The 22,674-nt window shown below is 54.3% G+C and overlaps 1 protein-coding gene and 1 long non-coding RNA gene across 5 annotated transcripts in view; one reads left to right on the top strand and one right to left on the bottom strand.

Annotated features, from left to right (window-relative positions):
* Window positions 1–18,099, bottom strand: part of LOC135270122 (uncharacterized) — a 54,361-nt gene extending 36,262 nt beyond the window's left edge. Inside the window, exons 1-2 of the long non-coding RNA XR_010338371.1 lie at window positions 17,908–18,099; window positions 16,193–16,324 (exon numbers count right to left, since the gene is read on the bottom strand). This is a non-coding gene — a long non-coding RNA (uncharacterized LOC135270122). The remainder of the gene's footprint in view (window positions 1–16,192; window positions 16,325–17,907) is intronic.
* LRRC32 (leucine rich repeat containing 32) lies at window positions 5,045–16,225 on the top strand. Of its 4 annotated transcripts, XM_012469620.2 has the most exons (4): window positions 5,374–6,032; window positions 8,252–8,339; window positions 9,671–9,811; window positions 12,243–16,225. In XM_012469620.2, the coding sequence occupies exons 2-4, from the start codon at window positions 8,256–8,258 to the stop codon at window positions 14,145–14,147; spliced, it is 2,130 nt and encodes a 709-aa protein (XP_012325043.2). In that variant the 5' UTR covers window positions 5,374–6,032; window positions 8,252–8,255; the 3' UTR covers window positions 14,148–16,225. The 4 variants fall into 4 exon arrangements, with proteins under 4 accessions (XP_012325045.2, XP_012325043.2, XP_012325046.2 ...); XM_012469622.2 differs by lacking the exons at window positions 5,374–6,032; window positions 9,671–9,811 and adding an exon at window positions 5,045–5,177; XM_012469623.2 differs by lacking the exon at window positions 9,671–9,811.
* Window positions 18,100–22,674: the final 4,575 nt, after the last annotated feature.

Here is a 22,674-nt window from a genome sequence, read left to right as displayed (position 1 = left end):
TGTGTGAACCTAGGAGCACCCCATGTGAGGCCTGTGGAAGAAAGTCGGGGAGGAGGAGAATGAGACCCTCTGCCCACTGTGTGACCTCAGGCCACATCTTCACCCTCTCTGGGCCTAGAATCTGTCCTGTTTCTTGGCATGCAAGTAAAGGAGGCAGGCAAGTTTCTCTGAAACTTCAGGAGGTGACCATTATCTGTGGGGATCAACTGGATACCTGAAAACCAGCTTCTGGAAGCTCTGCCAGGCCTCAAGACTTTTGACCACTCTGAGAGAGACAGGAGCCTACAGCCTACTGGAAACTCAGCCCAGTGAGGACCTGAAATCCTGATTTGGAAGTTGGAAAGGGACCCCCAGGGAACTGCTGCAGGCAGCTACATTCACCATGGGGTGCATCCTGGGCCACGGCCCTTCCCTTCACAGGAGAGGGACCTGCCTCAGGAGCTGGGGGGTCGAGGGCAGGCTTGTCCGGGGTCCACTGAGCCTAAAGTGCTAGGATCTCCCCTACTCAGCTCCCCTCCCAGACCTCAAGTCTCCCAGGACTCAGCAGTCATGCTCTCCCATCTCTGGGTGCTCCCTTCCCTGACAGGTCCCTGTCAACCACAGAATCACAGACTTTCATGTGAGAAAGATGATATCAATAATCATATGACCCAACCCTTGTGCCATTCAGCTCTCCACAAAGCCATCCTCTCCTCAACACCCCCTGAAGTTAGCAGAACATCTGTCTCCACATTACAGGCGAGGAAACTGTACCGGTGAGGGGAAATGGCTGGCCCAAGTTTGACCAGCTCCCTGGGGGCAGGGCCACCCTCACGGGGCCTCGCCTCCTCTGCCGGCGCCCTGCTCCCCTGATGTTGCTGTTTTGGGTACCTTGGAGATGGCACTTTGTGACCTCATGGACCATAACCAAGCCCAAAGTGATAAACCTTGGATCATCAAAAAAGGGCATATCGGGTTTACCCCTCAAGAAGTTGAAATGGAGAACAAAGTGTCAGGGCTCAAAGGGACAAACCCCCAGGTTCCCAGCAGCCTGGTGCTGCAGAAAGCTGCGGTTTCATGCTCCATGGCTCAGCACGGCAGCAAGCTGTGGAGACACTTCTGATCCTGCCCTGCCTGCTCCATCCCCCCAGCTCCCTTGGGGCCTCTGGGAGCCTCTGGTCCTTTCAGCCACAGTAGTCACTGACGGGACTCTGAGCCAGGAGCCTTCCGTGTGGTGGCTGCGGGGTATATGGGGCCTCACTAGCACCTGCTTCCCCTGCCTTGGTAACGCTAAGTGCTGCCATGAGGGGGTGCAGAAAGCCAGCTGAGTCAGTCTCTGGCCACGAATGAGGACTTGGAGCCTGAGGACTGGGATGGGAGTGCCCGTTGTGTCCGCTGCATGACTACCAGCAAGTCATAGGGTCCCTCTAGGCTTCATCCCTCTTCTGTAAAAGGCAAGCAGAGATAGTCCTCCCCTCGTCGGAGGGCTATGCGCAGGGGATAAGTCAAGCACCTGGCCCAGGCCTGGTCCTGCAAGCACTCGATAGTCCCACTCAGCAGACCAGCTACTCCCCACCACCGGGCCATTCATAACATCCTCCTGCCCCTCCAGGAGGTGGCTTAGAGCTGGTGGGACCTAGCCCATTTGCCCTAGGGAGAAAGGGAGGGGAGTCAGGGAAGAAGTGGGGAACCCAGGGTTCTGCACTAGAAGGCAGGGCCCAGAAGGGGCACATGCGGGAACTCCCAAACTCTTAGGGCGCATGTGGGTGCTGAGCAGAAGCAGGGAGTGAGGACAGCCACATCTCTGCACTGAGATCTGGCCTGAGAGTCAGAAAACCTGGGTTCAATTCTTGGCTCCGTAGCTGTGCTGTGTGACTTGAGGCAGTTACTTAACCTCTCTGAGCCTGAGTTTCCTAGTCAGTAACTGAGAATTAAGACACCCAACTGGAAGGCTGTCTATGGCTGTCTTTTCTCCCATTTGCCACGTGAGATGAAGGACTGACCCACAGTGAGGGTTCAGCAAAGAGCAGTGGAGACTAAATTTGTGGTCTAGGGTGCCATGGTCCTTTCCACTCTGGTTCTACAGTTAGATCAGGACAGCAAAGCTCAGAGAGGTTTAGCAGCTTGTCCAAGGTCACACAAGATGTGCACATCATCGCCTTTCTGGGACAATAGCTCCTTCATAGGACCCTCAGGTTTCAATATGGCTTGAGGTGAAATCCTCCCAGGGAGGCTTGAGCCTGCCTTGGTGCCTGAGCGGGTTTTTCATCTCAGAATGGTAGTCCTGAGGACACAGGAAGAGATGCGTCTCTCATATCTTCACTGACAACGCAAGAAGGAATGGAAGCATTTCCACAATAATACCGGCACTGTGAAGTCTGAGCTGTCTGCTGATTGGCTGCCCAGGAGGACTCCCCATTTCTGGAGGTGTGCCAGCAGAAGCTAAGTGACACTGGATGGAAAGTTGGCCTTGGTGGCCTTTAAAAGACCGTCCGCATGGCTGCCAGGCAAGCCTGAGTCTGCTCAGTTTCCACACACCCCTCCTCCTGCAGACTCAAGCTCTGCCTCCTGGACTTGGCGGCCTTCAAGGCCTCTGGACTCAATCATCCTCTGTGCTCTCATCTGTCTCTCAACTGGCCTGGGAGCTCCACAAAGGTAGGCATTGGACATTTTTATTCACCAACTGTCCTGGGCCCACCAGAGAAGAGAGGTCATGTTTACTGAGCAAAGCTTCCCCCCACCCCCAACCCGGAACTTCACCCATGTCGTTATAGGCCATCCTCATACATCAAGCACTGTTATTAGTTTCACTTTGCAGTTCAGCAAACTGAGGTCAGGAAGGTTGAGCGACCTGCCAAAAGTCACACAACAACATAACTGCCGAAGAAGGGAAGAGATGGAGGAAGGGGCGCTGAGCCTGTGGGCTTCCCAGCTTTTAGCCCCTGGTCCCCAGAGGCATCTGCAGCAGATGGGCACACTTGGTTGCTCATCTTGCCTCAAACTCATGGGGAGCCCCATCTGGGCACTGAGTAAAGTGGAACCCCACGAACTGACTAACCACAACCACAGCTTCTTGTTGGGGGGGTGTGGGAGGTGGGCCACTCACCCCCAGTCTGCCACAGCCCCAGCTCTGCCCTCCTGGGCCCTAGCAGAAGCTTTACCATGGCCCAGTGATTTCTGCTTGGTAGTAGCTCTGGGAAGGGTGAGGCAGTGCTCAGCCAACCTGGGCTTCGATGGCGGGGAGCTGGTCTGATAGGTGAGACCAGGAACTGCCCAAATGATCCAGTCACTCTGCTTATACTACAGGGCAGCTTCAAAGCACTTTCCTGGACATTTGGCCCCTTGGACAGGGACCTGGAAAAGGAAGCCCACAGGCTGCCACAGTAAAGGCACTGAGAGGTTGCCTAACAACCACTGGGTGTAGGCTCCAGCTGGATCCATTGCACACTCCAAGAAGTAGCTACTATCTTTCCCACTTGACAGATTGGGGCACTGAGGTTCTGTCTGACCAAATGGAGCACTAGAGACCAGAGAAGGGGCTGGATGGACCAGCTAGGACCCTATGGACATAGGTACATATGTCTCCTCACGGGTACAGTTTCCTTGTTCTGATGCCTCAGGTGACTGGGGGCAAAGGGAAAGAGGTTTGGATACCCTTCTCAAGTCCTGCTGAGAGATTCCTTACCTGCACTTCCTACCCATCACCTCATTGCAGCTCAGGCCTCCTTCTTAGGGAAGCCTTCCCTTACTTCCTCCTCTAAGGCTTGGTCAGGCCCCTGAGGCCCCTGTTGTCATGGCTTGTCCTCTCTGGGTTGACCCCATCTGCCCAGATCCGTCTCCACAATGGACTGAACAGGGGGAGGAAACAGCAGTAACGGTATAGACCTCAAGGAATCCCGCTTCTGAGCCCAGCCTTACCCTGATTTGCCACAAGGCTCTGTGTGGTTGCACTTTCATGCCTGTAAAATGAGCACCCTGCCCCAGTCTGAGGGGTGGTGACCATCAGGGAAGCGAAACACCGTGGAAGAGGCACTTTCTACCCTTGGAACCAGGACCTGGAGGCCAGCCAGGGCCCCTCTCCTCTAGCGACCTGCATCCTAGAGTCCACAGGCAGCAGGGCAGGATACCTGTGATTTGGTAGGGCTCAGGCATCTAGAAGAGTGGTGGCTTTGGGGAAGATCTCCTTCAACCCCCGATCTAAAGGACAATACCACCACCCCATATTTGCACAATACGTTAAAAATTCGATTAAGATAATGGCCAAACTGGATCAGACTTCGCTTTATAGGCAGACTGGGCTTAAATCCATGACTTTTATAAGCTGTGTGACGTTGGACATGACATTTAACCTTTCTGAGCCTCAGTTTCCCCAACCATAAATAGGGACCTTACTAGTCTCAGGCAACTGGTTTTTATGTGTACACAATGCCTCTACCTAGCCTCAGTTTCTCTGAAAACTGAGGACTTCGACGGTGCTGTTTAACAGGCTGTTGAAGGCTCCCGCAGATGATGGAAGAGGACGAGTCTGGACACTAGAGCACAGTCCGGGGAGGAAAAGTGACCTGCCAGGACCCACCAGAGCGGACCGCCGTGGTGCGGGGAACCCCCTCCGCGGCCGCCCCAGGGCCAGCGAAGGGTCATTTCCTTCCGCATTCAGCCCCGCCGTCACCTCTCCTGTTTGCCCCCGCGTTAAGTGCGGCGGCGCCAGCAGCTGGGAAATCGGGGCCAGGCCGGATTTCCTCTGCGGACCTGAGGCTGCTAGAGCCACCGCGCCCCCCTCCGGACCCCGTGGGACGGCGAACTGCACGTGCCGCGGCCACCGGGACGGGCCTCTCCAGCGGCGCTTCCTCTGCGACCCCTCTCCCTCCCGCCCCTGGGCCCCCGTCCCTTCCTAGCCTACGTCCCAGGGTGGTGAAGAGGCTTCTCCGCCCCACCCGTCCCGTCGGTTCCGGATAAACCGAGGCACGGGCCGGGCGCTAGGACCCCGCAGCCTCGCCAGAGGGGGGCGTGGCGTGGCGGGCGCGCGTGAGAGGTATTTAAATTGCGGCCGGAGCGCGGGGCTCCCGTGGGGCAGCCGAGCGGCCTGCGCCTCCTCGGGCCGTGACCCCGGGGTCTGGCGCGGGGTGGGACCCGGGGGCGAGTTGGCGCAAAATGTGCGGAGGCTGCCCGGGAGAGGAGCTGCGGCCGCGCTGAGCCAGGTAGGAGCCTCCGGGCGGGCGAGGCTGGCCGCCCCTCGGGGGTCGCACTGTCGAGCGCCCCTCGCGAGCGCAGGCCGGGAGCTGGTCCCACGGGACGCCCCCCCAACACCTCCCCTCCCGCTGCCCACACTGCGCGCGTGGAGCCGTGGCAGACCCTCCCTCGATCCCGGGGAGGCCCGCAAGGCTCCGGTCTCGACGCATCTTTCCCGCAAATGGGTGAGGCTGGCGTTCCCATTTGACAGCTTGGAAAAAAATGGCCTGAAGACCAGGACTTGCCCAGGAACACACAGCTAGGCAAGGGCAGACTGGGATTTGAATTCAGGTTTCCTGCAACGCTCCCATCCTGGCTAGGCGTGGTGCTGCCCATCTCACAACACAAGATGGCCTGCCCACCTCTCGTAGTGGGGTGAGGGGCACCTACCGCTCTCCAAGCGGCTCTGAAGCCAGCCTTCTTCATGGGTGGTGAGATGTGAGGGACTCCCACCCCCACCCTGAGCTGCCTGAAATTCCGCCATCACAGCCACATTCCTTTGGGTCAAGGTCTGATTCCCCCGTGGGATGCACATGTCTCCAAAACGAGGCTTGCCCTTAGTGATTCACTGCTCGACAGGAACGTCCGCAGCAGCTCTCCCAGGACCCCAATCTGCCAGTAAGTCAGCTGAGGCCGAGAGGAGGGAGAGAGAGGACCTCCCAGCCCAGACTATGAGCTAGTCAGCCCTACTCCTGCGTGGGAGGGGTCGTTAGCAGGGCTGAGGGAAGGAGACCTTGGTCTGGTATCGTGGAAACATTTGCTCTGGAGGCAGATGAACTGGATTCTGATCCTGACTCTGCTATTTGCTCCTTGCGTGACTTTGGGTAAGTCACTTCTCTGAGCCTCCTTTTCGTCATGGGCAAAAGAAGACAGTTCTGTAGCGGGGAGTTGGCTCAGCATGTGCTAGAGAATACACAGGATTCAGGTCATGTAGACCTGGATAAATCCCTGCTCCAAAGCCCTTATGAGCTGGGTAACTCTGAGGGTAAGTCACTTCACTTTTCGGAACCTCAGTTTTCTCATCTGTAAAATGGGAATTACAGTAATTGCCTCAATAGGTGATTGTGAGAATTAAATGAGATGAAGTGCTTAGAAGACTAACATTCTTAAATGTAGGGGTGGGCTTATTGTGATAGTAATCTTGCCCCCTGTACCCTCGCTCTCTCTCTTTCCCTCTGTCTCTCTCTCTCCCTCTCTCTCTCTCTCTCTCTCTCTCTCACACACACACACACACACACACACACACACACACAGTCTTTGGCACTTTTCTGAGTTGGACTCCTGAGATGTCTCGTGCCTCCTCTTGCCCAGGCCACTTGTCTGCAGGCTTGGGGCCTCCCCAGTGAGCATGCCTCACCTGGGATGCTCAGCCCCACGAGGGTCACTGTACCAGCTGGGAAGGACAGTGAGGACACAGGTCACCTTTGCCGCCATTCTTTGCCTGATCATCACAACAGTTGGGGCTGGCCAGTGACAGAACTGGACGAGATTCAGTGCAGCCATCTTCATCCAAAGCTCATCACTAACGGGTTCCAACAGTCAAAGACACTGCCCTCAAAAGCCCTGTAAATGCTGTTTCTCCTCCAGCATCCTTCAGATGCTGAGGGGAATAGGCAGAGGGGAAGCGGTTCAGTACGCACTCAGGGAGCACCCACTGTAGGCAGCCGAGAGTGTGGATTTGAAGGGCACAGACCCAGGAGCCAGGCTTGCCTGAGCCGGCGGCTCCTTAACCACGTGACCTCGGCCATAGTACCTAAGCTCTCTGAGCCTTCCTTTTCCCTTCTGTAAAATGATCATGGAACCAAGTCATTGAATGTTTGTGAGGATGGAATGAGTTCATGCCTAGAAAGGGCCAAGAAGAGGGCCTAGTGCATAATGAGGGTTCTGTAAGTGGCATCTCATTTGATTCTCAACAAAACCTGGTGTGGCTGCCATTAACCTCAAATGAGGAAACTGAGGCTCAGAGAGGTGAAATGACTTGTAAGGTCACACAGCAGGAAGATAGAGGACACAAGATGGAGCAGTCGGATGTGGGTGACTCAGTCCGGTCCTCTTGGAAGGCTTCCTGTGTCCCTCTTTAAGACTCTCTGTCTGTATCACCATTGCTTCTTTTTTGTGTTCAATTTTTTTTTTGAGCTCCCGGTTCCCAGCACAGAGTCAGACCTGAGGAGGCATTCAATAAAGGTGTGAATGAATGAATGAATGAATGAATGAATGAAATTCATGGATGGATTTGTATGTCCCTAGCACTTGGCTCATATCCTCAGTGAGGGAGTGAGGGAGCCTCCAGCAGCACTGGGATTTGACCCTGCTGAGGGCCTGTGCACAGTCCCTTAGCCCCACCCCTGGCTGCTCTTAGAGTAAAGGGCTGGCCCAGGAGGCTGGAGTGTGGCTTCAGTGAAAGTACAGGGCCTGCCAGGCTGTTCCTGGGGAAGTCCGCAGAGCAGTGCTGGGGCAGCACAGGCCTCCTGTGGGGCTTCCTGTCAAGGCCTGGGCCCAGCCTTGAACAATGGCAAGGGCCGGAGAATCAAAGGGCAAAATATAAGGAGGGGGTGGGTGGGCAGAAAACAAGAAATTCCATGTAGAGACTGAGGAGCTGGGATGGAGGACATCTGTGACCTGGGTGGAAATATAGTCAGAGGCCCACTCTCCAAGCCCCCTCTCCACCCCCACACCCCCAATCCCTGGCACTGAGCATGGCCCAGGGCAAGCCTTAGGGTCCGTCAGCCTCTGTGCATCCCCTCCAGGCTGTCTTCCACCAGGTGGGGTCTTTTGAAAATGCCATCTAAGTCACATGCCGTTTTTAAACTCTTGCTTCCCCTGGGTAAGGGGCCGACTCCTTGGCCTGGGTGAGAGGCCTTCTGTGATGGGCTGCAGGCCCATTTCCCACCTGCTCCCTGCCCTGCTCAAAACACTTTTATTCCAGCTCCAGCCATGCTCTGGGGTTCCCCAAGGACAGGCACGGAATGGGTGGGCATGGGGGCTGGCAGTGGGAAGGAGCCAGGGGTCTTACAGTGTTCCCCTTTCCTCTCCCCCTGTACAGAGCCATGAGCCCCCAGATCCTGCTGCTCCTGGCCCTGCTGACGCTAGGCCTGGCTGCACAACGCCAAGACAAAGTGCCCTGTAAGATGGTAAGATGCTCTACCCAGACAGGGTGAGGGCCACCCCCACCTCCCTTCCCTAGGGCGTGCTAGTGCCTCAGCCCCAGAAGCCAGGAGTTAGAAGAGTCAGGAGAGGAAAGGCAATGCACCTTGTATTTAATGAGCACCTACTAGAATGTTTAAATACCTTGTTTACCCAGCAGTCCTACCAGGTAAGCACCATTATTCTCATTTTGCAAAGGAGGAGACTGAGGCTTGGAGAAGTGTGACTTGTCCAAGGTCATTCAGCTGGGAACAGTGATTAGACTGTATTCTCCCAAGCTGTCCCCACGAGCACTAGGCCCAGCTAGAATGATATATGTGTGGGGAATTTGGGGTAGGCCAGCTGGGAGGGGCTCCTCTGTGCTGATTCCCCTTGGAGACAAATCCCCTTCCTAACTGGGCTCCTTGACTTGGGACTTCCCGCTGGGATGCCTCTCACTGCTTATTGCCCAGGTCAAATGCTGCCATCTCCAGGAAGCCTCCCCAGCCCCCTCCCAGGCTGACCTAGTCTGGTCACGCCCTTCCTCTGGGCTCCTGCGGTCCCCAGGCTTCCCTCTATCTCAACACTGAGCAGACTGAGCACATGGGGTGTTTGGTGAATGGGTCCAAGCCCGTCTCACCTACCAGACCATGAACTTCCTCAGGGCAAGGAGGGCAAGGACCAACTTTGATTTGCTTCTGTTCCTTTTCCCTGCCCCAAGCCAGGAAAACTAGCCATAAAGTATATATATATATATATATATATATATATATATATATATATATATTTTGAGATGGATTCTCACTCTGTCACCCAAGCTGGAGTGCAATGGCACAGTCTCGGCTCACTGCAACCTCCACCTCTCAGGTTCAAGTGATTCTCCTGCTTCAGCCTCCTAAGTAGGTGGGGCTATAGGCATGCGCCACCACACCTGGCTAATTTTTGTATTTTTAGTAGAGACGGTGTTTCACTATGTTGGCCAGGCTGGTCTTGAACTCCTGACCTCGTGATCCACCCGCCTTGGCCTTTCCAAGTGCTTGGATTATAGGCGTGAGCCACTGCGCCTAGCCTCCTAAAGTTCTTGTGATCCTATGAGATACAGGGAAAAGAGAACATGTAGGTCCACGGTAAGGCCAGGCAGTCACTGAGGTCAAGGCCAGAGCCTGGCTGGGAAAGGACAGGCCCTCCAGAAGCCCCTCTTGGACCTGAGACCCAAAGAAGCTTATGACACTCAACAGGCAGCTGCTTCAGGAGGCAGGAGGTGCTGGCAGCTGCCTGCCCGTAGCCTTTCCCTGGGTGTGCAATGTCTCCTGCTGCCACGGCTCTTCTTGCTCTTCAGAGCCCTTCTAATATTCCTGGAGCCCAGAATTACGGGCAGAGAAGGCCTCAGGCATCACCAAATACAAACACACATTCTACCTCAGGGAGAGGAGGCCCGGAGGAGAAGGCCTTGACCACCCAACAGGCAGAGGGGAAGCGGGTGAGTTTTGGAGTCTGGGGAAATGAGATAATAGATAGGAAAGCACTTTCTGAACCAGCATGGGGAGAATACACACAGGAGCTAAGAAGACGTGCGACCTACCAGGGACCTACGAACCCAGCTCTCCTTGACTGCCTGGTGTCTCTCCTTACCTTGCGTTCCTCCATGATGAGATGGTGAAATGGAGTTGGATGGCAAGTCTTTGCTTCTCAAATGGAATCTGGGCAGTGGCATCCCGATAGCCCAGGACAGTGGGTGGGAGTGCTAAACTCTGGCAAAGGGCCAATTCCTCTAATTCCCTCCCACTGTAAGTCAGGCAATGCTGGGAGCTCAGAGCTGAAGGAGGCATGGGGACCCTGGAAGTGCAGCTCTGAGCACCGCCCTGGCCTTCAAGCCCTTCCTGGACTGAACTGGAGAGCTGGGCCTCCCAGTGCAGCCCTGCCTACCAGCAGATCCTACTCACCTTGGGGCTCTCAGGAGGAAGCACAGAGCTAGACCAGGAGAGGAATAGGCAGGCCTGTGTTCCTTCCCTACTAGCTCAGCCACTGACTCACTGTGACTTCATGCAAGTCACTGCCATCTTCAGGCCTCAGTGTCCTCTTCTGGGAAGCGGGTGAACTGAACTCTTCTTACTCTGGCTGTCTTTGACTGTATTCTTAAAATACCAATCATCTGTTTTCTTTCCTCCCAGAGAAGTGATTGATTTAGTACCTCAGACCTTTACTAAATCAATGATGTCTGGAACTCATTCATTAGGAAAAAAATGACCCGCGAGTCAGGTCCAAGGCATCCACATCCACCAAACCAGTCCCTGTTTGTTCTGAGCTCGCTGTCTAGCAGGTCCCCACACAAACAGCCACAGTTCAGCGGGTCAGAGCTGTGAGAGGAAGCACAGTCAGGGAGGAGTCCCTGGTGGAGGAGGCCCTGAAGCTCAGCTTGAAGAGTTCACGTGTGGATCTGGTTGGGGATGGATGGTGTATCCAGTGCAGGGAGGAGACCCAGCGGTGGGTGTGGGAAGGCATGGTGGGCAGTGGCCAGCTGTGGTCACTGCATGTGGGCTGGGGTGGGAGTTGGGAGACAGGTTGGCAGGGGCTACAAGCAGCCTCGAACACCCTGCTGAGTGTCCCAGACTTCACCCTGGAGGGATTTAAGCCAAGGTACCACATAGTCAGAGTGGAGCTTTTGAGCAGCTGTCAGGCATTGAGCAGTGAATGGGTCAGAACCGGTCAGCGGAGACAGAAGCTGCAGGTGGCGAGCCTGAGCCCAGTGATTGTGGAAGTCAGACCCTTTTCTGGGAAAGGCTAGGGTTCCTGGAGGCCTGAAGAGAAAAGGGACACCTGCATTTGCACAGAAGGAATTTTGGCCCCAGAAGGCACATCTGTGGAAGAACGAGAGTGGGGCCTTTGGTTGTTAAAACCTGGATTCAAATGCCAGCTCTGCTCCTCACCAGCTGGGCGATCCCTTCCCCTCCCTGAGCCTAGATTTCTGTAAATAGGGGTGATCGTATCAGATGGGCAGGCTATGGTAAAAACCAATGGGACCACGGGCCTGAAAGTATTAACTAAGATGGCAAATGCTGAGTGGCTGCTGGGGAAGGACATAAGAAAGCAGAGTGGTTATGTGACTTCCCGGAGGTCACACAGCACGAGCACCGTCTTGTCACCAAAGACTGTGAATTTGGCCCTGGCCATCTTTTCCCTGCCCCTTGCCACCTCCAGGGTCCCAATCCCCTGACCCAGCCTGGGAAGAAAGCCACCCCCTACAGGGGGCAGGTAACAGCAGCAGAGAGGAGGACACATCTGGGAAGCATCCACAAGAAGGCAGACCCCAGAACCCAGGCTGTGCCCATGACATGAGAGCGTGAATGAGGTCTGAGTGACAGACAAAAACTGATGACAGAGCACAAATTACAGTTTTCCCTTTTGGAAACATTTCTCCCAAAGTGAAGAAATTCCCATCTACTACTGGAAATTTAACTATCTGTGCCCTAGAAGGGACCCAAGATATGGAACCAGGAGCCCTGGGTCCCAGCTCTGCCCTGCTGCTCACTGGCTCGGGGTCACTCTGTGGGATAGACAGCTGTTTCCTGTAAGAGGGGTAATAATGAGTACAGGGTTTCTCTTGGTTAGTTCGTTTATCCTTCTATCTGTTTATCATCTCTCTGTCTATCCTCCCATGGAACCTTCATCGAGTTCCTTCCTAATGTCCAGCACTGTGCTGGGTGCCCGAGATGGATCAGGAGCCAGACAGGTCATCCAGGCATGGGGTGATCAAGCCGTGATGAGGAAAAGTTGAGCATTCTGGGAGTCCACGGGAGAAGGGTTCCCCAGCCGGGCAGTGGTCTCATAGTCCTTCCTGGGTAAGCATGTCTGGTTTCATCCCCTGCTACACCCACTCATGCCAGCTGTCTCCCCACCCTGTCCCTCCCCAGGTAGACAAGAAGGTCTCATGCCAGGGCCTGGGCCTGCTTCAGGTCCCCTTGGGGCTCCCACTGGACACTGAGACCCTCGATCTATCTGGGAACCAGCTGCGGAGTATCCTGGTCTCACCCCTGGGCCTCTACACGGCACTTCGTCACCTGGACCTGAGCAGCAACGAGATCAGTTCCCTCCAGCCAGGAGCCTTCCAGGCCCTGCCCCACCTGCAGCACCTCAGCCTGGCCCACAACCGGTTGGCGGTGGGCACTGTACTGAGTACTGGTGGCCTGGGCCCCCTGCCACACGTGACCTCCCTGGACCTGTCTGGGAACAGCCTGTACAGCGGCCTGCTGGAGCGGATGCTGGAGGAGGCGCCCCGCCTGCATACCCTCTCGCTGGCGGAGAACAGTCTGACTCGCCTCACCCATCACACCTTCCAGGGCATGCCTGCGCTAGAGCGGCTTGACCTACATAGCAACGTGCTGATGGACATCGAGGACGGTGCCTTCGAAGCCCTGCCCCGCTTGACCCATCTCAACCTCTCCAGGAATTCCCTCACCTGCATCTCTGACTTCAGCCTCCAGCAGCTGCGGGTGCTGGACCTGAGCTGCAACAGCATCGAGACCTTTCAGACGGCCCCCAAGCCCCAGGCCGAGTTCCAGCTCACCTGGCTTGACCTACGGGAGAACAAACTGCTCCATTTTCTTGATCTGGCCGCGTTCCCGAGACTCATCTACCTGAACATGTCCAATAACCTCATCCGGCTCCCTGCAGGGCCACCCCAGCACAGCAAGGCCATCCACGCACCTTCTGAGGGCTGGTCAGCCCTGCCCCTCTCAAACCCTAGGGGGAATGCCAGTGCCCACCCCCTTTCCCAGCTCTTGAATCTGGATTTGAGCTACAATGAGATTGAGCTCATCCCCGACAGCTTTCTTGAGCACCTGACCTCCCTGTGCTTCCTGAACCTCAGCCGAAACTGCTTGCGGGCTTTTGAGGCCCGGCGCTCAGGCTCCCTGCCCTGCCTGATGCTCCTGGACTTAAGCCACAATGCCCTGGAGGCACTGGAACTGGGCACCAGAGCCCTGGGGTCCCTGCGGACGCTGCTCCTACAGGGCAATGCCCTGCGGGACCTGCCCCCATACACCTTTGCCAACCTGGCCAGCCTGCAGCATCTCAACCTGCAGGGGAACCAGGTCAACCCCTGTGGGGGTCCGGCTGAGCCTGGCCCCTCCAGCTGTGTGGCTTTCTCCGGCATCTCCTCCCTCCGAAGCCTGAGCCTGGTGGATAATGAGATAGAGATGATCAGGGCAGGGGCCTTCCTCCACACCCCACTGACTGAGCTGGACCTCTCTTCCAACGCTGGGCTAGTGGTGGCCAGGGGGGCCTTGGCAGGTCTGGAGGCCTCCTTGGAGGTCCTGGCACTGCAGGGCAATGGGCTGGCGGTCCTGCAGGTGGACCTGCCCTACTTCAGCTGCCTCAAGCGGCTCAATCTTGCTGAGAACCGCCTGAGCCACCTTCCCGCCTGGACACAGGCCGTGTCACTGGAGGTGTTGGACCTGCGGAACAACAGCTTCAGCCTCCTGCCAGGCAGTGCCATGGGTGGCCTGGAGACCAGCCTCCGGCGCCTCTACCTGCAGGGGAATCCACTCAGCTGCTGTGGCAATGGCTGGCTGGCAGCCCAGCTGCACCAGGGCCGAGTGGACGTGGACGCCACCCGGGACCTGATCTGCCGCTTCAGCTCTCAGGAGGAGGTGTCTCTGAGCCACGTGCGTCCCGAAGACTGTGAGAAGGGGGGACTCAAGAACATCAACCTCATTATCATCCTCACCTTCATACTGGTCTCTGCCATCCTCCTCACCACGCTGGCCACCTGTTGCTGCCTCCGCCGGCAGAAGTTTAACCAACAATATAAAGCCTAAAGAAGCCGGGAGATGCTCTAGGTCAGTGCAGGAGCCTGAGGTACAGAGAAGAGTGAGGCCTGACTCAAGGTCACACAGTGACCCAGGGTCCCAGAACGCTGGTCCCCAAATCGCAGCCCAGTACTCCTTTCTCTGCCGCCTGCTGCATCAGCAGGTGACTCCCTTCCCGGGCTGCACTTTGGGTCCAGCTGTGGAAGCCAGAGGTTGGGCGGTTTCAGGGACAGCAGAGAATAATGTTGACCCATCAGATCAACAAATCTTCAATGAGCATCTATTTTGTGCCACACCCTGCTCTGGGCACTGGGAACGCTGGGAAATGAGATACATTCCTGCCCTCGAGAATCTCTCAGTCTGGTAGGAGGGGTTGCTGCAGAGCCACACGGTGACCACACAGTGTGCTCAGGGCCTGAGGAGTGAAAGCCCAGGGGTCTGGAGCTCGGCAGGCCCTGCTGGTTCAGGGCAGAGAGTCAGGCCCCGGCAGTGCCAGGGCCAGGGAGGGCCAAACCCGGCAGGATTTGTCTGAGACGTTTCCAAGCAGACTGTTTGTCACATCTGATAATGACTTTCTGCCTCTCTGAAAACGAAGAGCTTATGACCGAAAGAGAGAACTGGAGCTGTCCGAGTGTGTCTTGGATCTGGTGCTGTTAGGTGGCCTGTGGCGGCTCCAGCAGGGTCTAGTTAAGGGGTCCAGCCCAGCACTGGGCCATTCCATCTCCTGCTCTGGACAGGCCCTCTCTCTACCTGGCACTCTCATGTTGCACACCCTGACCCTAGTACTGCTCTAAGCCCCTCCCTGCCCAGCCCCCCTTCTCCGTCCCAGCCCCACCTTGGCTGTTTGCACCAGGAGCTAGAACCTTAGATGTCTGGTTCTGTTTTACACCTAGCTTGGCAGATGTGGATGTGAATTTGAGCCTTGTGTCTGCCCCTATATGATAGCCCTTAGAGGTTGGTATTTTATCCCTATTTTATAAAAGAGGAAACTGAAGTTCTGCAAATCTCCCTTCAGGGTCCCAGCTAACTAATGCCATAGGTGAGATTCAAACCCTCATCCTTCTGTCTCCAGGGCCTGGATCTTTGCCACTGCAAGGGCTGCAGGCCATTAAGAGGACAGGAAGTGGTCCCACATAGCCCACGCAGGGTCTGGAAGCATCCTGTGCCATGCACATCTGCTCTCTCCTCTCTCCCAGGCAGGCAGCTGCAGGCCCTCTCCTCCTTCTTAGTTTCCCTCCTCCCCTCCTTCACACCCTGGTATGGGTTCGCCTGTTCTCTCCTTGCTCTTGCGTTCTGTCACTCCCTTTTCCTCTACTGAGCAGAGCCTGGAGTTTGAGACTATTGAATCCAGCCCCCGCCCATTGCATAGATGGTGAAACTGAGGTTCAGGAAGAGAATGAAACTTACAGAGAGCTGTACAAGTCAGTGTCAGAGCCTGTGGGGGAAAAAAAGAGTCAGACCTTATTTGGTGGGGTGAGATGGGGGTTGGACCAGAGTGGTGTCCTCTCTTGGCTGTCACATCACAAGGTAATGCTGGCTCCAAACTTCCTTCCTATATGTCATCATGCAAGGATTTTTTTTTCCCTCTAAAAAGCAGGTAGAAAGGCTCACCCAGATAACCCCTGTCCCTCATACCATGGAGTCATGAACTGTCTGGGAAGAATGGAAGCCCTGGGACCAACCCAAGACCCTGTGTTACTGTCTTCGTCAGCTTACCTGTGCTTGGCCCACAGTCTGGCTCATGATGTGGACTCAGTAATGTGTGATAAAATGAAAACGCCACGTCTCCATCCCATTTTGCAGATAAGAACACCAAGGCCCAGAGGAGTTAAGGGAGAGTCAATGCACAGAGCCAGGGCTAAGCCCTGGTGATGCGTGGGGCAGCCAGGCAGACCCAGTCCTGGCTGGGATCAGGACCACAGGTGCTACTGCACATAACGCTCTTCCTTAGGCCTGGAGGCCAAGGTATGGGTTCCCACGCCTGATCTTTGAAAACACTACACAATGCTGCTGTCACTTCCCAGGCCTCGGGACCAGCTCTTTGTATGACCTACCTGAATGTATTAAAATCTTATTTTGGAGAAGCAGTGCAGTTGCCAGCCTCCTCTTTGCTATCCGATTCGTTGCATCCACTTGAACCGTGCCCCTCAACTCCCATATGGTTGTTCAATCCTCATGGCAAATCCCTGGGGACACGGAGGCTCTGGGTCAGCACCACTCTGGACCTTGGAGCCTCAGCTACTAGCACAGCCCCTGCTACACCTGTCACCCCACACTCAACAGGCGACCCTGCTCCCCAAGGCGGAGAGGCTGGGGGCTTCCGTTTGTTTCCTTCCTGCTACAACTACAGGCCCCCTCCCCTTCTCTGTGCTCAGCCCTCTGTGCCCCATCTCAGAGGCGGTGCTGCCCCTCCTCCTCGGGGGTCCCCAGCCCCGTCCTCTCTCCCGTGCCCCATCATGCTCTCTTCTGCCTCCAGCCTCTCCGTCTCTATTCACATCTTCCTCTCAGACTTCAGCTGGACTCAAGTCTTGCCCATCTTAATAGTGAGAAGCCCCTCGGCCACTTTCCCCTTCTTCCTCCTGCTTGTCACAGGCCAGCTTCTTGGTAAAGTTGCTTCCCTTCCCACCCCTCCCACTCTCAACCCACCTGGAGCTGCCTTCAGCTCCTCCCAGCCCCATGCTGCCTTTGCTAACGACGCCAAGGATATCCTTTGCCAAACTCAGCACACTTTTTAGACCTTCTCTCTCTGGGCCCTGTGCAGCGGGCCCCCCACCCATGCCCCTGCTCTCCCCACAGCTGTGGTTCCACACAGGAAGCTGTCCCCTCCCTCCCAGGCCACTGCTTTTCAGGGTCATCTTTGCTTCTTTGCTCATCTTCCTCAAGCCAGCTCTAAATGGTGATGGCCAGGGCTCCATCCGAGGCCCTTTTCCCTCGGGAACCTAGGGCCTCGTTGCTGGAAACACCCCTTGCTCTCTGATGGTCTACATCCCTGTCTCCAGCCCCACTCCTCTCGAAAGTCCAAATCTGGTTCCCAGAGGCCTCCCCAGGTAGAAGGCTAAAGGTCTCCAGGGCCTGGAGAATTCAATGATCAGCTGGGCTACAGATCAAGGTTGAACTTGGTAGAAAACCATACCTGGTTCCTGGCTGGGAGTTGGAGGGTGAGTGTGGGGTATGGGACAGAAGCAGCCTCACCTGGGCACAAGAGTGCTGAGAGGCATTACAGGCTAGGGCAGAGCGCACAGAGCAGGAGTGGTTGTTCCTGTGGCCCTCACACCTTCCTCCCATGTTCATAAGCTTGTCCCCTAGTGGCCCACTTCACCTCTCAGCAGCCTGGCACTGCCACCTTGTCACCCTTCCCTTCCCTTCCCTGACTGCCTCTCCCCCAAGCTCCTGCTCTGTGATGCTTCTCCTTCCCACCAGCAGGCAGTCTGGACCCCTCCCCTGGGCCCAGCTTTGGCAGCTCTGCCTCCTAGGGATTCTTCCATTTCTCTGATCCGTGCCCTCTCACCTCCTCGTTCCTGCTCCAGGCTCCCTGTCTGCAAAGGGAAATTCTAAATGCTTATTTCATGGGGTAGGGGTGGGGGAGAGAGGAGAGAGCCCCACACACACTGGAGGAGAGCACCCTGGCACACAGTAGGTGCTCCGTGAAGGCCTAAGGGGAAGGCAGGAGCTCCGACTGAGCTTAGCCCAGGGTCTGCAGGCCTCCGCTCCAGCAGGGAGCCCACCAGGCCCCGACCCCTTTTCCTGACAAACAGGGGAGTTTGCTCACCTGGCCAAGACCCCCAGTGAGGCAGAAATTCCTGTTTTCAGCCAAACGTGGACACAGCTGCCAACTAGGTCATCAAAGCATCCAGCTTCCCGAGCTCTTAGCAAGTTGCAGGGAAAGAGGAGGCCCTGCCACCTCCAGGCTACAGTCAGCCTGAGGTACAGGACCCAGCTCCTGGGGTTCCCTGTGCTGGCATGCCACTCCACCAGTAACAGGGTCTGGGACGTGCCAGCAACTCACTCTCTCAGACCCACAAGGCTGGCCACACCCTCCAGGATGTGGGACCTGCCGTCTGTGTTCTGTGCCCCTGTCCTTCAGGCAGCTCGAGGGCCTGTGAGGCCCATCTCTGTCCCGCCACCTCTCACCGCATGCTCAGAGATGGCCATTGTCAAGCACGTCCGGGTGAGCCCATGCTGAGCGCTGGGTGTGCGTTGTCGTGTTTCATTCTGACAACCTTGAAGAGGTTTCTACTGTTACCATCCTCATTTTAGAGAACTGAGCTCCAGCGATGAGACTTGAACCCAGGCTGCCCCACTCTGGATCCGGCAGTCTTAACCATTAGGCAGTACTGCCTCCTGTGCCTCTCCCACCTCCTCTGCCAGAACCAGCTCAGCCCCCGCCCCACCCACACAATCTCCTTCCACCACCCTCGCCACCATCACCGCCATCACCTCCTCTGGGGAGACTGTCTGGATTTCCCTCCTCCAGCTGCCCACAGCCCTGGGCGGCCCTCAGCAGTGTCTGCCTGACCTGGCCACCAAGCCAAGAGCTCCTGGGGAGAGGTCCTACCCGGAGTTCTCTCTGTCCCCAGGGCCTGTGAGCCAACACAGACTAAAGCCAGCTCAGAAAAGCCTTCCTGAGTGAATGCCCCCTGCCCTCCAGGACTCAGAAGCTTGTGGCGTTGAGACAAGCTCTCAGAGAATGTGGTGAGGAGGCTTTTTGAACAGACCCAGGGGACACAGAGAGGACAGGGGAATGCAGACTGCGGGCCGCCCACGGCAGCGGGGGCCAGTGGGAAGGCCAAGAATCCTCTCTGACCACCCTCCATTCCCTGCAGCTTCCTGGGGCCTCTAGGACCCCATCTAATCTTTGTCTTCCCCCTTCCTTTGCTCACCCCCCTTGCTCCCATTCCTCTCTTCTTGATCATCCCCCCCACCCCCACCCCTACCCCTATCGCACTGGAAACACTTGGGCTGTGGTGGCTGAGAATGGAGAGGGCGGGGGGAGGGAGGCCAGAACTGTTTATAGGAACTGGAGTAGCTCCATCCATCAGCTCTGTTTGGAACTGGAGACCAAGCATAATAAATATCTTGGCTCCTCCCCAGATGCGCTTTCCCTGAACTTGGCCGTCCCAACTCCAGCTCTTCCTGGCTTGCTGGCTCCCAGGACCCGGGTCTTACTCTACCCCACCCTACCTCACCTCCCACCAAGCTGCCCTAGAAAGACCATGGCCTCTGGGACCAGAAACGCAGGACTGAGTCTAGATTCTGCTGCTTGTTCACTGTGGGACCAAGGCCAAGTCTGCCACTTATCTGCACCTCTATTTCGGCATCTGTAAAATGGGGTTATAATCATTGCCCCACCCCAAACTCAGCACTGCTCATTCGTCCGGCCAGAGTGTCTTGGACATCTGCTCTGTTCTGGGCCCTAGCCCTGCAGGATACAGGGAACAGTTGGATAGAGCCTCTGCCTATGGGGTGGAGAGAGGGGCCACACCACAGCACAAGCCAGGAAGTGGTCAGTGCCTCGAGGGAGGTCCAGATTTTCTGCTCAGGAAGTTTGTTTGCAGCAGGGAGCAGCCCTTCCAGCTGGTGGAGTGAGGCAAGACTTCGAGGACATCTGGGCTGACTCTGCAAGGAAGGGTAGGCTTTCAACACGTGGAGATGGGAGAGGCTTTCCAGGCAGAACAAATGGCAGGAGCCGAGGCCTGGCAGCGGGAAGAGCCAGGGCATGCCTGGGAGTAGAGGGGTCTACCTGGCCCAGCCTCCACCACATCACTTTCACCTCTCTCCTCCTTTGGCACCTTCTGCTTGAGACTTCTGGCCTTCTGGAATCTTCCCTCCTTCCCTGGAGAGCTTCCAACTCACCCAGCTAGGCCCTCCCAAGTTGTGGATGCATTCCCAGAATTCTGCCATCATGTCCCCACTCCCACCTTCTCTGAAAAATTCACCCTAGAAAGCGGAAGATTCAGATCAGGAAAAGGCATGAACCAATAGCGTGTTTCTGGAGTGAATAAGGGAAGAAATGAATAAAGAAATGCATAAAAGAGTGAGTCCATGGAGGAGAGAGGAAGCCAATGACTGAAAGCAGCCAGCATTTAGGGAGCCGTGCCACATTTCATACTGGGCGCTGCAAGTGTATTTCCCCTTGTGGCGCTTATAGAGGAAACAGACATTAAACACACATACAAAAACCATGGCAAATTGTGATGAGTGCTAGGAAAGGGAGTGAAGGGCGAGATCATTGAGGGGTGGACTCAGAAGAATCCTCTCTGAGGACATGGCCTTTCAGTGAGATGGAAGGAGGACTTCAGCTGAGAGAACAAGTGAATTAACGCTCCCTGTGGCCTCTTCCCCTCACTCATGAATTTGCCAAGCTGCCTTGGCAAATCCCACTCTTGTGGGGAGTGAGGCCTGAACTCTGGACACTGAGGTCCTCTCTCATGCACTGAAAGCAGCCCCGACCCCTTGGTCCTCCCCACCCCTTGGTGACTTGACTGCCTCAATCAAGTATCATGGAAAAAACACGGAAGACCATGTATAGGGTGGTGGGAGGGATGGCCAAGGGAGTGAAGCATTTCGGAGGCGGGGGCCTAGCTAGCTGCAGGGTAGGGAGTCCAACTCCAAAGGCCCTGCTTTTTTATTTTTTTGGCAGAGGATTAGCCAAAAATGTCTCCCTCTTTTCTTTCCACACTGCTTATGTCAGCTTGTGCCACCCTCCCCTTTGACCCCAGGTAACCCATTGTATCCAACCTCCTGTATGTTTTCTCCATGATCAGATAATCACCGACAGACACATTTAAATTGTATGCAAACATACATATGCATGTATTAGAGATTTTAATTGTTATTTTATAAAAATGGGATCATATTCTATATACTCTCTTGCATTTTGCTTTTTTTATTCAATAGTACTTCAAGGAAATTCCCCCAAATAAACTGATATAAGTTTCAAATCATTTGTGACAGTACATAATATTCCATAGTGTGAATATTCCGTGATTTATTCAGCCATCCACCTATTGATGAACAATAGCTTTATCTTTTCTTCAACTATAAACATGAGGCAAAAAAAATTCTATTCAGATGCCTAGACTCTCGAGGGTTTGTGTTCTTGTGGAATAAATACCTAAAAGTGAGGTCCTAGATCAATGGAGATATATATAAATTCCATTCATTTTTAATGTATATTCTATATATGCTTTTAATAATGTTTTCTTTTCAAAAAAGCAATGTTTCACATTTCGACAAACAACGTATGAGATATCTTTTCCTGTGCTTCCCTGCCAGAAATGCAGGTTTTAGCTGCGGGTGTAAAATGAGCGCTCATTGTCACTTTAAGTTGCATTTTCCTACTGCTGGATCTGAGCACCTTTTCTCTTTTCTTTTTTTTTTTTTTTTTTTGCTATTTGGATGAACTCTTCTATGAATTGCCAGTTTTTATCCTTGCCCATTTTTCTACTGAGTTAACTCATTCTTATCAATTTGTAAATCCTTATTGTATATTGCAGACCTTAAACTCTGTCTCACATTTCCATAACTCATTTGTCTGTTGTCCCTGCTTAGGTATCTTTAGACCTACAACATTTTCCAAAGTCTCACTTTTCCTTAATCGCTTTTCATTTTTAATAAGTTTCACTCAGGTTGCTCATATAGCCTCCTAAATTTTCTTGTAAAATTTGTTATCTTGGCCAGGCACAGTGGCTCACACCTGTAATCCCAGCACTTTTGGGGGCCAAGGTGGGCAGATCACCTGAGGTCAGGAGTTCAAGACCAGCCTGGCCAGCATGGTGAAACCCCATCTCTACTAAAAATACAAAAAAAAAAAAAAAAAAATTAGCCAGGCCTGGTGGTGCATGCCTGTAATCCCAGCTACTAGAGAGTCTGAGACAGGAGAATCGCTTAAACCCAGGAGGCAGAGGTTGCAGTGAGCCGAGATTGTGCCACTGCACTCCAGCCTGGGTGACAAGCACAAAACTCTATCTCAAAAAAAAACACACAAAATTTGTTATCTTGCTTTTTATTTTACATTTAAATCTTTACATAACCTGTTGTTGTTGTTGTTAATAGAGAGAGGGTCTCCCTGTGTTGCCCAGGATGATTTTGAACTCCTGGGCTCAAGGGATCCTATTGCCGTGGCCTCCCAAAGTGCTAGGATTATAGGTGTGAGCCACCACCCCCAGACAGCCTGAGATGTGTTTTTTATTTTGAAGTTGAATAATCATCCAATTTTACTTGCTTCCAAATGAATAGTAATTGTGAAAACATTGCTTATTAAATAATTAAAATGTTACTCTGTCAGATATTACGTTCTCATATATATTTGATATCTATTTCTGGATTTCTTATTTTTTTTTCACTGATCTATTGCTCTGTTCCTATACCATTACTCTAATGATTGATTTTAGAGTTTGTTCTGATATCTACAAGACAAGTCATCTGTACAGTTACTATTTTTCATATCTTTTAGCTATTATTAGGCATTTATTCCTTCATATAAACATCAAGATCATTGGACTCTGTTTAGAATTGATTTGGGGAGGTTTGACAT

Source organism: Aotus nancymaae, unplaced genomic scaffold, assembly GCF_030222135.1.
Source record: "Aotus nancymaae isolate 86718 unplaced genomic scaffold, 86718_ANA_hifiasm-v0.15.2.pri h1tg000059l, whole genome shotgun sequence".
Classification (NCBI taxonomy): domain Eukaryota; kingdom Metazoa; phylum Chordata; class Mammalia; order Primates; family Aotidae; genus Aotus; species Aotus nancymaae.
Note: the sequence above shows the minus strand (reverse complement) of the source record. Positions and strands in the feature narration are given on the sequence as shown.